General features: G+C 35.2%; 2 protein-coding genes across 8 annotated transcripts in view; one reads left to right on the forward strand and one right to left on the reverse strand.

The window, feature by feature from the left end:
- Nucleotides 1–13,829, forward strand: part of LOC136852551 (MPN domain-containing protein CG4751-like) — a 136,679-nt gene that overhangs the window by 21,639 nt on the left and 101,211 nt on the right. The gene's annotated exons all lie outside the window — the stretch shown is intronic.
- LOC136852548 (ceramide-1-phosphate transfer protein-like) overlaps nucleotides 1–13,829 on the reverse strand; it is a 43,490-nt gene that overhangs the window by 6,087 nt on the left and 23,574 nt on the right. For 4 of the 7 annotated variants that reach the window (XM_067127295.1, XM_067127296.1, XM_067127291.1 and 1 more), the window contains exons 3-6: nucleotides 10,765–10,822; nucleotides 6,062–6,215; nucleotides 5,639–5,814; nucleotides 3,769–3,789 (exon numbers count right to left, since the gene is read on the reverse strand). In XM_067127295.1, coding sequence (XP_066983396.1) covers nucleotides 3,769–3,789; nucleotides 5,639–5,814; nucleotides 6,062–6,215; nucleotides 10,765–10,822 — 409 coding nt within the window. The remainder of the gene's footprint in view (nucleotides 1–3,768; nucleotides 3,790–5,638; nucleotides 5,815–6,061; nucleotides 6,216–10,764; nucleotides 10,823–13,829) is intronic. The other 3 variants (XM_067127297.1, XM_067127298.1, XM_067127293.1) reach the window with 1 other exon arrangement.

Below are 13,829 nucleotides of genomic sequence, written 5' to 3' on the forward strand. Positions count from 1 at the left end.
TGCCACTCATGTCAGGAATGACTAATACAGATGACCCTTCCGATTGTATTTGCCTCGCTTCTAAACCTCATCACTGATGTTAACCTTCAGGAGTATAGATTAGGAGCTACCAACAAGTATGGCCAGTCCATGGCTGCCCATCACTCATTCTTGCTAAAGGATTGCAGCCACATATCCTCTACAAAATCTAGGAGTGTTTCTTGTAGCATCATAATAGTACCTGGTTGGCATAAAAAGTCATGGTGTAGGGGTCTGCAACCTGGTGAACCAACGCTCTTACCAAAGGAAGACCAGTCATGAGCAGCAGTAATGGATGCCACTCAACACTGGCCACAAGGAGTAACCAGGGTCAGCTTCAACATGAGTAATCAACGCTGGTGATCACTCAATGAGGAGAAACAGGTTAAATGGCCAAAAATGTAGAATCCAGAACATTCCCAGGACAATGGAATACAAATTCCATTATTTCCCCCAGGGAACTGGATGGGAACAGCGTACAGTAGCGCACTGAGATACAGGACCATGGTACTGTATATTGTACTTCCGGATATATCAGTGCAAAATGGGAATATCGATTGGGGGGTTCTCACCTCCAGATCGAGGCTTGGCTAATTTAATTAATTTTTATTATTATACTCAAATATTTTCCATGTTTATTGTGCAGCTAAGTAAAATCTGATACTGTTTCTTTATTAATTTACATTGCTTTCAACTCTAAAAGTTATGTTAAAGCTTTTAATGTCCTGCAGTTTATATTAATATAATAAGGCCTAAAAATTATGCTAAAGCTTTTACTGTCCTGTAGTTTATGTTAATAATAAGGCTTTTATCTTACTTCACGGGTACTGTTTATTTATATAAATAATATGCTTTATAGCCAAAATGAAAACAGAACGGTCTATGAGAGAAAATGACTATGCTTACGTATACAGGGGTAACTTGATTAGTTGTCACTCTTCTGTAAGACATTTACTTAAATTGTATTATATAGATACTCTGCTGTGTTTACATTAGTATTAATATTTTAAAATTAGTAAATCATTGTTACAAGCATTGTAGCAGTGTATATACTTCAGAGTAGCAGTTGTAGAAGGGTAATGTAAGATGACTTTGGGTGTTTTGGGATGATGGTTTGGGGTGTATTTTTGTTTGAAATAAACTGTTTTAGTATGATTATGGTATATTTTTGTTTGAACTATTAAATTAGGCAGTGAATTGTTAAAATAGGCAGTCATAAGCATTTTACAGTAGTTTAATGGGTACAGGGTATAACTACAGTGAACCCCCTGTATTCGTGGGGGATGCATCCCACACCCCCCCGCGAATAGGTCAAATCCGCGAATGCTTAAAACCCCCTCTAAAAACACTTAGAACTGCCCATTTTGATAGCTTAAACCAAGAAAAACATTGTAAAAATGCTTATACCTGAATATTTTAATAGTTTTATCACAAAAAGTGCATTTATTCATGAAAATTATATGAAAATACAGTAATTAGTGAATATTTCTCAGTGAAAAATACAGCGAATGGGTGAATGATGGCTAGATATGTTCCACAGAGAAACCCGCGAATGCGTGAGTCCGTGAACCATGAGAATGCGAATACGGGGGGTTTACTGTATACCTGTACTTTATAGCAAAAACATGCATTCATGTATGTACATATACAGTGTTATATTGGAGTTTCTTTTATAGCGGTGTAGGCTCGGACACTTTAATCTGTTATCTCGGTGAGCTACTGTACTGCAAAAGTCTGTCCAGCCTGGAATCCAGCATAGGGGAAAATCTCCCAGCTCAAGTTGAAACTTATACCATTTAGGGTGTAAGAACTACTTTGAACCAAAACTGATCCCCAACCACAGAGCTTGTCTGCCAATCTGTTCCTTATTGGCAGACAGCCCCAGTGGTCTGGCAGACTTTCCACTATCTTCTGCAAATGGCAGAAATCAAAGAGAAAACAGACTCTTCCTCTTCACTTCACCCAGTTCCACTAAGGCTATGCAGAACATCATCACTAACAAGAATCCTGTCAACTATAGCTGGGAACCTGCAGAAGAGCAATGCTTCCCAAGCATCCAGAGCATTGACCTAAAGATGAGGTGTGTCCTATGGTCAGAACTTAACCACCCCTCTCCTTGGACATACCAGAAGTGTCCCCCCTTCCCCTTGGACAAACCAGAAGTGTCCCCCCTCCCCTTGGACAAACCATTAGTGTTCTAATCCTCCTTCAGCACAAATGTAACAATGCACTGCAGGAGTTTGTGGAATTCCCTTCAAGGGGCTCCTGTCATCCCAACATTGCACAGCCCTTCTAAGACTGGCGCCAGAAGAAAGGAGCTGGCAGTGAAGCCTCAGCATCAATGAGAAGAGAGAGAGAGAGAGAGAAACTATCCCAGTGCAAAAGAACTCCGGCAAGAAGACAGGTGGGTAAGGATGACCCACCAAAGCCAATTTGATTGCAGTGTCTGCTGTGCTTAGAGCACACCTAGGTACTTGTCTGCTAATTTAACTGAGTAAGAGATCCAACTTCTAATCTCTTCCCCACCTGTGAAAAACTAGGATGGCTCCTTCCTGAAGCAGAAACCCAGGAGAAAACCTAGTTAACAGGCAACACTCACAGTGCATACCTTGTAAAAGCCTCATACTACATCCAGGTGAGAAACTTGTAACCATCTGCCTTTGGATCAAAACAACAGCTTCAAATTGATGGCCCCTAGCAGACAAGAGAGGAAAATACTGAGTTCTGATGGACAGGTATTCAGAAGTATGTTTTCCTGGAACTCATTTCCAAAGAATATCAAGAATTTTTAATATGACAAGGATAAAATGCTAGTTAAATATTAAACTAGTAAAAAGAAATTAACTATATTGAATAGTGTAAATAAAGTAATGGATAATCAAGCCACCATCACTGCCAAGAAGCTATATGTTTTTCCTCTTCATGTAACATCATGCATCAAAATTAGCCATATGTGCAGCTAATTACATTCTCTTCTTTATGAATTATGAACAATTTTAAGGAATCACAAATAATTAGTCACTTAAAAGGTAAAGAATACTGAACTGCTCCTTGTAAAATTCACCTCAAAAGCCCAAATCTTAACCAACTGAAAAATTGTCCCTCATCACAAAGTTATATTCCTGAAATAGACATGCAAGTTGTATTCCTACCTTGAGGGTTGAGATTTATTGTCACGAGCATCATTTCTCTGTTATTCCGAAATTTCTACAAAAAAAGTTCCTTTAAGAGAAGAAGGTATGCTAGCAATGGAATGGATAGAAAATAAAGTTGAGTAAATAATGTGGAAAAACTCATTTACTCTTTTAATGTTCACTTAAATACAATATAAAAATGGGATCAAGCTCTCAATAAGACAAACTTTCCAGAAAAATTGGTTTTAAAAACATAACTATAGTATATACAGTAGTATAATGGGTTTGCATGCTACACAGACAGAAAAAAAAATTAAGCTGCCATTCCATTCGCAAGATTAATATTGCCATCATTTCCAGATAGGTATTAGTAGTCCTTTACTGGCCCTTTAAATAAAAGATGAAAATGGGATCAAGCATGCAAATAAGGCAAATTTTGAGAAAAGAAAAAAAAAATACAATACTTGGGGTCTGCATGCTACACAGAGGGACAGAAAAAATAAGTAGCCATCCCATTCACAACAGAGGTGCTGTCATTATATTCAGATATATGACTTTTATTACTAGTCTAAACAGTGAGAAGTGAGTGTGTTGCTTTCAAGTTTTTGTATCTTACCTGTTTGCTTCCTTGTGTTACCTGCAGATGAAAAAAATCCAATACTTCTTTAGATTATTTAACTACAAGAAACCAGAAATGACAGAATAGGTATTCCCCATGAACTGTAGGCCGATTTCTCTGTATCCAATATGATTAGGAGATAAGGGTTAACAAAATTTCCCAACAGGCATCATTTTATATTTTTACATCCATATACACCTGCTATTAACGTAAGTTGCCATCTCCTGTATTTCAAAGTGAACAGCTCAATACTTTTCATTGTTTTTTATGATTATTTTCATTTTGTTTTCATTAATTTATTTTCTCTTCAGTATGGCTTTACAAAACATAAGATTTTCAAGGGTACAGTTTACAGGGACCACCCATAAGTTAGGCTATATTCACCATTTGATAAAAATCTGTCTACTGTTAACTCATTAATATTTTTCTTTAGAGTGCTTGTTAGTAACAAATTGCAATGCATGTTCAAAGCAGTCTTAAAAAATACTATCCAAGATTGCTATGTTGCATGAACAGAATGGTCAAAAGTACAAGAAAATAAAGGTCAGTTAAGCAGAAAACAAGAATCTTACACTCTTAAATAAGCCTGCATCTTAATGCAGTTACTGTCTCATGCATTCCAAATTACAGGTATCAATATTCCCACTTCATAGGGAATGTCTTAGTCTCCACCATATTATCCTCCTTATGATACTTTACATATATAAATAAAAATAACATCTAATTTCCAAAAATAGAGAATGAATACATAAGCAATTAGAATTTGCCAGTTTTATTTCAAGCATATTAAAAAAGGAATTTATGAAAGCCATACTAATGCAATACTATATACACAAGCCTTCACTGGACCGAACTTGCTAGGCAACCTTATTTTGAATAATGCTTAATATCAAAGCTGCAAATCTTGAATAAAAAAATAAAGAAAAAGGGACAGGAGCCTCTTGCAAAGATGCTATATACAATACTACTAACTACAAATAAAAAGATTAAGTACATAATTAATCTGTAATTAGGACTCAATCTAAAGGTTTATTAAGAGAATTATTAAGAGAAATGAAAAAAGATTGATCAAAGTTCCAGACAAAAAAAAATGAGGTATGAATGTATGATAACAGACCACACTAAGGAATCCATAAATAATAAAGATAAGGCTTGCTGGTATTTGCTTATTCAACCTTCCCAAGCCTAGTAAATTACTGGGTAAGCATCTGTTTTCTAAAAGGGGGGAAAAGGTCTTTTCATCAATTTTTAAAAGTCCCTTAAACATTAAAAGTATTAGTTTTCACCTCCCTCCTGTTTTTGGGCACTGCTATTTTTTTTTTATATACAGTGCTGTGCACTAACATCCTTTGATAATAATTTTAAATATATGTGCAGTAAACACATATGATCACAAACTAGAAATTATTTATGAAAAGCCAAATTAGCTTGAAAGAAAATGCCAATTTTTCTCTAAACTTAACTCCAACGTCAGTAACCACAAATTATTTTTAGTGAAGCCACATATAATAACAAAGAAATAGGGAATGAAAAAGTTTTCACATCTTCACTAAAACAACCTATTGTCTCCCTGATCCAAAAGTGTATGACAGCTGGCACTGAAGAGTGAGGTAAACTCAAATTCCTCCTCATCAATTTGAAATCAATGACAGTGTACAAAGAGGTATGTAAATGTGAAACATTACGGAGAAACTGTTTGTAAAGCAAATTCCAGATTTTAATTCCTAGAAAAATATAAAATACAAGAACTCAACTATATACAGCTAAAACACTCCCAAGCATAAAAAATTAAAACCTTATTAAAGCAAGGTTCTTATCAAGTACTTTCACCTCTCACTGAGCCCTTTAAAACATTCTTTACACTTACCCTGTCAACAATGGTCTGCTTAGTAGGCATCATAAGTAAAACTGCACCTACAGTTTTCGCAAGCACCCACCCGTGGAATTTAGCAAGGGTACGACTGTAAACCTCTGATGTTACGCTTCCTAAACCACCATCATCAGGAGCTTTGTGAAGTTCCGAAAGGAATCCAATAATGAATTCTGAAACAAAAATTTAATAAGCATACATTAGACTGATTTGTGTGCTGAGCAAACAAAGCTACCTCCACAAAATCATTTAGTTACTCATTTCCAGTGCAAACACTATTACACAAAGAATGTGATTTGATTAACACTGAAAAGTTTTGTCAATCTTTGAGAAAGCCTGTTAAAAAAATTTACATAGTTCACTTAACTATATATCCAAACTTTCATATATTTCAATGAATTATCAATACCATCAGAATACCTAGAGCTCTATGGAGACGTAGCAACGTTCTTGAACCAGACTGACGGTCTTTGTTACTGATGAGGTTATGCTCTTGCTCATATTCAATCATAGACTGAATGGAATAATAAAAGTCTCCCGCACCCCCCTTACGGTAACACTGAAGAATGGTTATCTGTTGAAAAGACAGAAATCAAATTAGTATGCTTGTGCAGTACTGGGTAATTACACTATTCAAACATTATTCATGGCTACAGATCATAATCCAAATGGCATCTAATCCTGGCACTCTGAATGAAACTGTTTACATACCACCCAGGGCCATGCTAAATTGAACTAAAGAGCAAGTTATCACAGGGTAGGTGTTAATGGTTTAGACCATCTTGGTAGGGAAAAAAATTTCTAAATTTAAAATTATACATCTTGCCAATGTTAAAACCTTAAAGAATAATTTCTAACAAGGTCCCTTACAAGGCAACATTCCATAAACCAAAAGGGTAACAGAACACTTAAAATGATGCAAGTTCATTTTAAGTGATATGTATATTAAAGTTAGAATTGGAAACACCTTATCTAATGCTTTTGAGCTAGTGGAAGGTGTCCCACAAGGCAGTGTATTGAGTGTCACCTTATTTGCTGTGGCTACAAACAGCATTGCTGAATGTGCCTCACCTTCAGTAAAGACATCTTTGTTTGTAAGTGACCTTGCTGTAGATGTCAATAGTTATGATGCTATTGCAGCTTATAATTTCTTGCTAAAGTCAGTTAATGCAATCACCAACCGAGCTGATAACAATGGCTTTCGATTCTCCCCTCCCAAAACTGTGGTAGTTCGTTTTACTAGAAGTACTAAAAAGATAACCATTCCAAATATCGTATGAGGAGGAGGTGAAGTTTTTAGGGATGATTTTTGATGAGAAGCTAACATGGGCTAGTCATATTTACTCCTTGAAAATTGGGGTAAAGAAATCCCTTAACATTTTAAAAGCAATCTCAGGTTTTAACTGGGGTGCTGATAAGAGGTCACTTTTATAGTTATATGACTCATTATGTAAATCTAAGCTTGAGTATGATTGCCAAGTCTAGTTCAACAAGTGCAACCAAACTTAAAGAGTTGGATGTAGTTCACCATGCTGGTCTAAGAATATGCTCTGGTGCACTTAAGAAACCACCATTTGAAAACTTATATACTCGTATGACACTGAAGAGCTCCATCTAGATTTACGTCGAGAGGAACTGGGACTGCAGCATATGATCAAATTAAGAGGTTCCCCTGAAAACCCTGCAGCATCCATTCTTAACCAAAATGATGCACATCAGTTTGCAAACACTAGGTTATCCAAGCCTTTTCATGTAAGAATTAATGCTGCAGTTGACAATGTGTCTATTAAAAATAAAAAAAATTAAGACAATACACTGCTCTAAGTTGCCTCTGTGGTTGACTCCAGAACCATCGGTCTGTCAAAAAACTGCTGTTAAAAAACAGTTAATGTCCAAGAAGTGAAGGCTCGTTTTCTTGATCATGACCAAATACATTTGGGTTCTGTAAACTATTCACTGATGGATCAAAGACACCAAGTGGCATTGGTTGTGCTGTTGTTCATGGCAATAGCTCATATGCAGGCAGACTATCTAATAATGCCTCTATTTTCACAGCTGAATTAACTGCATTAGCCAAATCTCTTGAGACTGTTTCTACTCTACAGGGTAATACTTTCACCATATACTCAGATTCCTATAATGCACTCATGGCCATTTAGTAGTATAACCCTAAACATCCAATTATTCAATATATTCAAGAATGATTGTACAGGTAATACTCGAGTTACAATATTTTGCCTTATGGTAATTCGATTTTGCGATGGGGTAAGCAATTAATACTGATACGACAATATTTATAAAATATTTTTAAATTGCGCGCAGGCACAAGCAGCAGCATACAATCAGGCAGCGAGAGAGACCAAATTACAATAGACTAACTTCTTTTCCTCCATTTCTTTATCCCATCTAGTTATTAAAAAAGTAAAAGAGAATGATAAAAATATTGTTAGTAACGTTATACTCTTGCGTAAATGCGTACATCCATACACAATCAAACAAGAAACTGTTGTTTTGCTTATAACGGAATCGGATAACAACAGCTGTTTTGATTGTATTCCACCATCGTACGGTAGTAAACAATTACTGTAGCTATGTTACAAATGATGTTAAGTAGAATAGGACTAATATATTTTCAAATTATACCCTTATTCGCTATGGATAAAAGATCGGCATACTGCTAAATTTAGGCTACAAGTTGTAGCTGAAGCTGAGAAAATGTTCAAGCTGCTAATGACTATAAATTATCGTGCATTGGCAGCACGGATGAAAAACTACCATAAATAAAATTGGAGGGAAAGTATTTTAATCACAACTACTGGGCATGAAAGAACACAAATTACTGCTGTTTTCACGCCGATAAAAAATAAATCCGTATAGCTCGTATTATGATGAAATCAAGTGAAAATAGGGAACAGAATCTTTATTTTTTTTTCTTTCTTTTTACACAAAACAAACATAACCCCCCTTTTTTTCTTTCTTTACATAAAACAAACATACCCCCAAACAGCCAACATCATCTATTAACGAAAAAAATTGCTAAATTAATTTCACAACAAGACATACTTCATTTATATTTTGACTTAAAAACATTTTGTATAACGAAAAATAACCTTGCCCCATATAAATAAAGTAACCTTGCCCTGTATAAATAAAGTATTTACGCTAACTGGAAGCAAGAAAAGCGCTCTAAACTGAGTTAAATAAAACTTACCACATAATCAATTTCCAAACCAAAACACTGGTCGCAACTTATTATACAAAAGCAATATAAGAATATGTGCAATATTATTGGATACAGTGAAGTAAAGCATAACATTTTAAAAGATTCACAGGAACGATGTATATTGGTTATGCTGACGCTTGTATAATAAGATGTTAATATGTGAATATAGAGTACAGTACAGCATTATGTAGGCTGGGCTTCCATACATGCATATGATATACCATAGTGTAGGCTAAGCTAATTCTTGTTTGTTATTCAATTTCTCATAGTATTGAATTATCATAAGTCATTCTGCATGAACCTCCAGAATTAGCTGATATTAATAACTACTATATATGTATACAAGGTACTTGAGTATATCTTAGTTTAACCAGACCACTGAGCTGGTTAACAGCTCTCCTAGGGCTGGCCCGAAGGATTAGACTTATTTTTACATGGCTAAGAACCAACTGGTTACCAAATAGTGTAGGCTAGGCTATATTCGAGATATGTTTTTTTCAACAAACGATGGGTCGTTTGGAAATTAACCCCACTGTAAGTAGGATAATACCTGTATAGGCTTGCTTCCAAATTCAAATCAGTCCATTTTTGCTGTGTCCCTGCCCATGTGGGCATTGTAGGTAACAAACTTGCTGACCATGAAGCAAAAGATGTCATTACTAAAGATGACATTCTATTCCATCAAATTCCTGCTACCGATATGAAATGGACTATTTGTTCATATATCAAAAATATGTGGCAAGCGCATTGGTCTTCTTCCCTTCTGGCCAACAATAAAAAGTACAGGAGGATCAGACAAAGTATTGAACATCCGCCATACACAATTGAACTACAGATTCCTTTTGGGGGGGACTGTACTAGTCTGTATACAGTGCAACTCTCCTCTTACTGTGGAACACACAGTGCGACTCTCCTCTTACTGTGGAACACATCATTATATTGCTGTAGGTATGCTGCAGCACGGCAAAGACAAGAGTTAGTGGTCAGGGATATAGCAGAATTGCTTGGTCCTGATGTAGCTGTTAATACTGTATCATAGTTGGATTCCTTAGACACATTAACCTCTATAATGAAATTTAATACTGACCTCTTGGTATGTTGCCAAGTGTAGTATATACACTTTTGCAGTTGTTTATATAAGAATGTTTATGAATTTTTTTTTTTGTATTTTACTTTTTTACACTGTGAAGGTTATGCATACCTTAAATGCAAAGTTATAATTTTTTTATTGGGAATATCAGTTTTTGCCAAATGTCAATTTTTACCAGCTTTAAAATCGTTCTTTCATTTTATTCATTTTTTTATGGGGAATATCAGTTTTTGCCAAATGTCAATTTTTACCAGCTTTAAAATCATTCTTTCATTTTATTTATTAATAAATTCATTGCCATAACTACTCATCTCAAACCAAATTCATTATAGTGCTGAAAAATCCCTCGGATTCCAGTGCTTGGCTTCAAGCCTAAATTTCATATTCATATTCACAGGATAAAGAGACAGATTGCTGTAAGGTGACCAGTGCCTCTTAAGGCAACACTGACACAAGAACTGTTGAGTCACTTGTGAGGCACATTCTCCTCCAAAGGCCTCAGATGCATTAGCTTACAGGAGAATATAAGAATAGGCTCATACTGATACCATGTCAATCATGATGACCAAGTACTTCATTTGCTGCTTTGGAATGGGGATCCATCTTTTTTACCAATGCCCCCAGATTGTGGGAAAATGCAAGGATTTGGGCATGCAAAGAGGCAATCTTGCCTCCATGGAGTTTGGTTGCGCAAACTTCCCAGCTTGTGTCTTCTTCCGGAACATGTCTGGAAAAGGTGCTGACACCTGTATCACAAAATAATTGGAACTGAGCCAAAACAAAAAGAAAATTAGTTTTCAAAATACTTACCTTTTTTTGAACATCATGAGCTACAAAATTGAACACTGAACCCAAGATCTGGAAGAACCTGTGGAAAAAAGGAAACATAGTCTCACTTTAATAAGTGTTGTGGGCAGAACATGAATAATGCAGTCCTTTCAAATACTAAAGAACAAAATTCAAATATTTAGTTTTATGACATATTTCACATATAAAATAATTATTCACATCCTTATGTGGACATGTTTATTTTTATCATAAATTTCAGATAAATTTGAGCACAGTTGAAGCAAAAATATGATGCAAAAGTGTACCAAGACTACTATATAAAGCACTTTGGTAAAAACCATAAAATTTACTGAGGTGACTGGTATTTCATTTTCCTTTTACAGGCAATCCCCAGTTATTGGTGGGGTTTCCGTTCTGAGGGTGTGATGATAACTGAAAATCGGCAATTTTTCTGTGAGGTTTGGGGCTTTTCGGTGCCGAAAAGCATTGATTTTCAGTTATCGGCACCTATGTTAGGTATGTATCGGTGCCAATACCCAATTATCGATGCCAATAAACGGAAATCTGTGATTTTTGGCACCTAAAATTGCCGATTTTTGTCGCTAGACAAGCCCCGTAAAACCGGATCGCCGTTAACCGAGCCCGCCATTAACCAGGGACTGCCTGTACTATGAATCTCAATCTCCCTTAACACCTAACATTATATGGCTTTCTCTTTCAGGATACTAAACACAATTTTATAAACACTGGTTAGATCAGTAACAGAATGAATTTATGCAACAAATTTTAAAGCACTATTATGATTGCATATAAAAACCAATGTCCCCACATCCCCCCCAACCCCTCTTTCCTTCTCAGCAAGGAATATGAAGAAAAACTGTTAACTTATATTAAGAAAAATTGTAGATTTACATATATGCAGTTAACGTTATTGAAATAATCAGCTACCATATGGAAGGACAAACTTTGACAAAACATGCAACTAGTACAGCTGGAAAAGAATTCTTTTAAAAATAAATCTACAGTACTGTGATTTACAAGAGAAAAGGAAACAAAAGCAGGTTAAGTATATAGCAGAAATGAAAACACTGTGAAGCAGCATATCAGACAAGCAGAGCAGTCATTTACGATAATAACATCATACATGACTGTAAAACATGGAACAGTAGAAAGAATATAGTAAAAGAACAAGCTACCAGTACTGTTATCATAAAGAAAAATATTGTCGAGTAAAACAATAAGCAGTTTGAAAACATCAGTGTTCTATAACAAAAAATTCAATCATCTTTAAATCCTGAAAATTCATCAGCATCATCATCATCATCATCAAAGCCTAAAAACTCAGTGATTGGTATCACTGTCTTAATGCATGTTTTTATGACAATAGTCGATGTACTAAAATGCCCTTATTTTGATAAACACCACATACCATAAAATAGCAACGACCCATGAGCATGACTGGGAATTTTTGGTGTGCAACGACTGATGGTAAAGATGTTAGTAAAGCCCACAGTGATGATGATGGCCGTCAACATTACTCACTATGATCACCTTAATTTCAAAATAATTTCAAAAACTAAAAGTAGTAACAAGATATACGAGGCAGATATGACAAGGATACTGTGTAACATTTTAGAAGTAAAATATACCCTGGCTGGGGTCTCAGTATATTACTCCACCAGATACCTCAACTGCACATGTAACAACGGGTGATATTTTTTTGAGCCTTTTTTTTTTTTAAAGGGGGGTCACATTGCCACCAAATATGGTAATTTGTATTTTTCATAAGTATATAAACCGAGCCTTTTATGTAGCAACATTTCTCGTTGTGAGCTTTTATGGTCATTGAAACTTAGTAACCCTTTGGGCAACCCTATGACAGCTGATAGTCAGCTCAGTGGTCTGGTGAAACTATTGTAATAATAATAATATAATAATAATAATAATACTACCGTACATCCAAACATAGAAGACAGCCATATTTGGACTAGCAAAATTTTGCAAAAAAAGAAAGTTGCACTACTTTCACGCAATTGAATGGATGCTTTTGTTGGTGGGCTGCATGTGTCTCAGTGAACTGCAGTACCATAACTATGGCTAGTACAACACAATAGTGAATGGCTAGTACAACACAATAGGAAACTGCAGTACCATAACTATGGCTAGTACAACACAATAATTACTGCATTTTTTTGAAGTTCACTGATTCTAAATATTTAATAAACTTTTCTGAATCTGACATAGTAGTGAACTGAAAAAATTGAACAGATTACTTGCAAGTAGTACATGCAGCATAATCAGCCTAGCCATGTTTTGTCAAATTTTCTTGGCCAACAGTGTCTCAGAGCTTGCAACTGGATAGGGCTACAGTTGGTGTAGTATTTTAAGATTCTGAAAGTACTGGATGTAGGCTCATGCAGCAATTTTTTTCCAACACAGATAAAATATTAGAATTATAGAACATTATTTTCCTGCCCTATAACACTTTTTAAGAACACCGATGAATATGACGTACTAATAGAACAAAATAAAAGAGAACAGATCAAAATCTACACAATACAGAGAGCAAATAGTAAAAAAGCATCTTAATCTATAAGAACTAATAATATTTTCCACATTGTTACCATTAAATTTTATAAAAGTACTGCAAGAAAATGAAACAAATGTATACTGCATTTGATTACGATAGTCTTGCTATTGTAGTGATCAACATAAACCAATGAACAAGCTGCAATTTTACTTTTGTCAGCTAATAATGTTCCTTAAAGTCAAAGTTGTTTGAGTAGTGAAAATAATGGATATTGATATATACCATTCAAGTTACTACTCTCTATTTACTGTTTACTGTAATCTGTAATATCTAATGGTAACAATGTGCAAAATATTTTCAGGTCTTGAAGATTAAGATGGTTTTCTAATATCTGTTACATCTGTATTGTGTGGATTTTAATCACTATTCTTGTTTTGTTCTATCTGGATGTCATGTTCACTGGTGTTTTTACTAAGTGTGACTATGCAATAAAATGTTATTCTGCAATTCTAATATTTCCTTTTGTGTCTGGGTTTAAACACAACAAAGCATAACA

This window comes from Macrobrachium rosenbergii, chromosome 25 (genome assembly GCF_040412425.1).
Source record: "Macrobrachium rosenbergii isolate ZJJX-2024 chromosome 25, ASM4041242v1, whole genome shotgun sequence".
NCBI lineage: Eukaryota > Metazoa > Arthropoda > Malacostraca > Decapoda > Palaemonidae > Macrobrachium > Macrobrachium rosenbergii.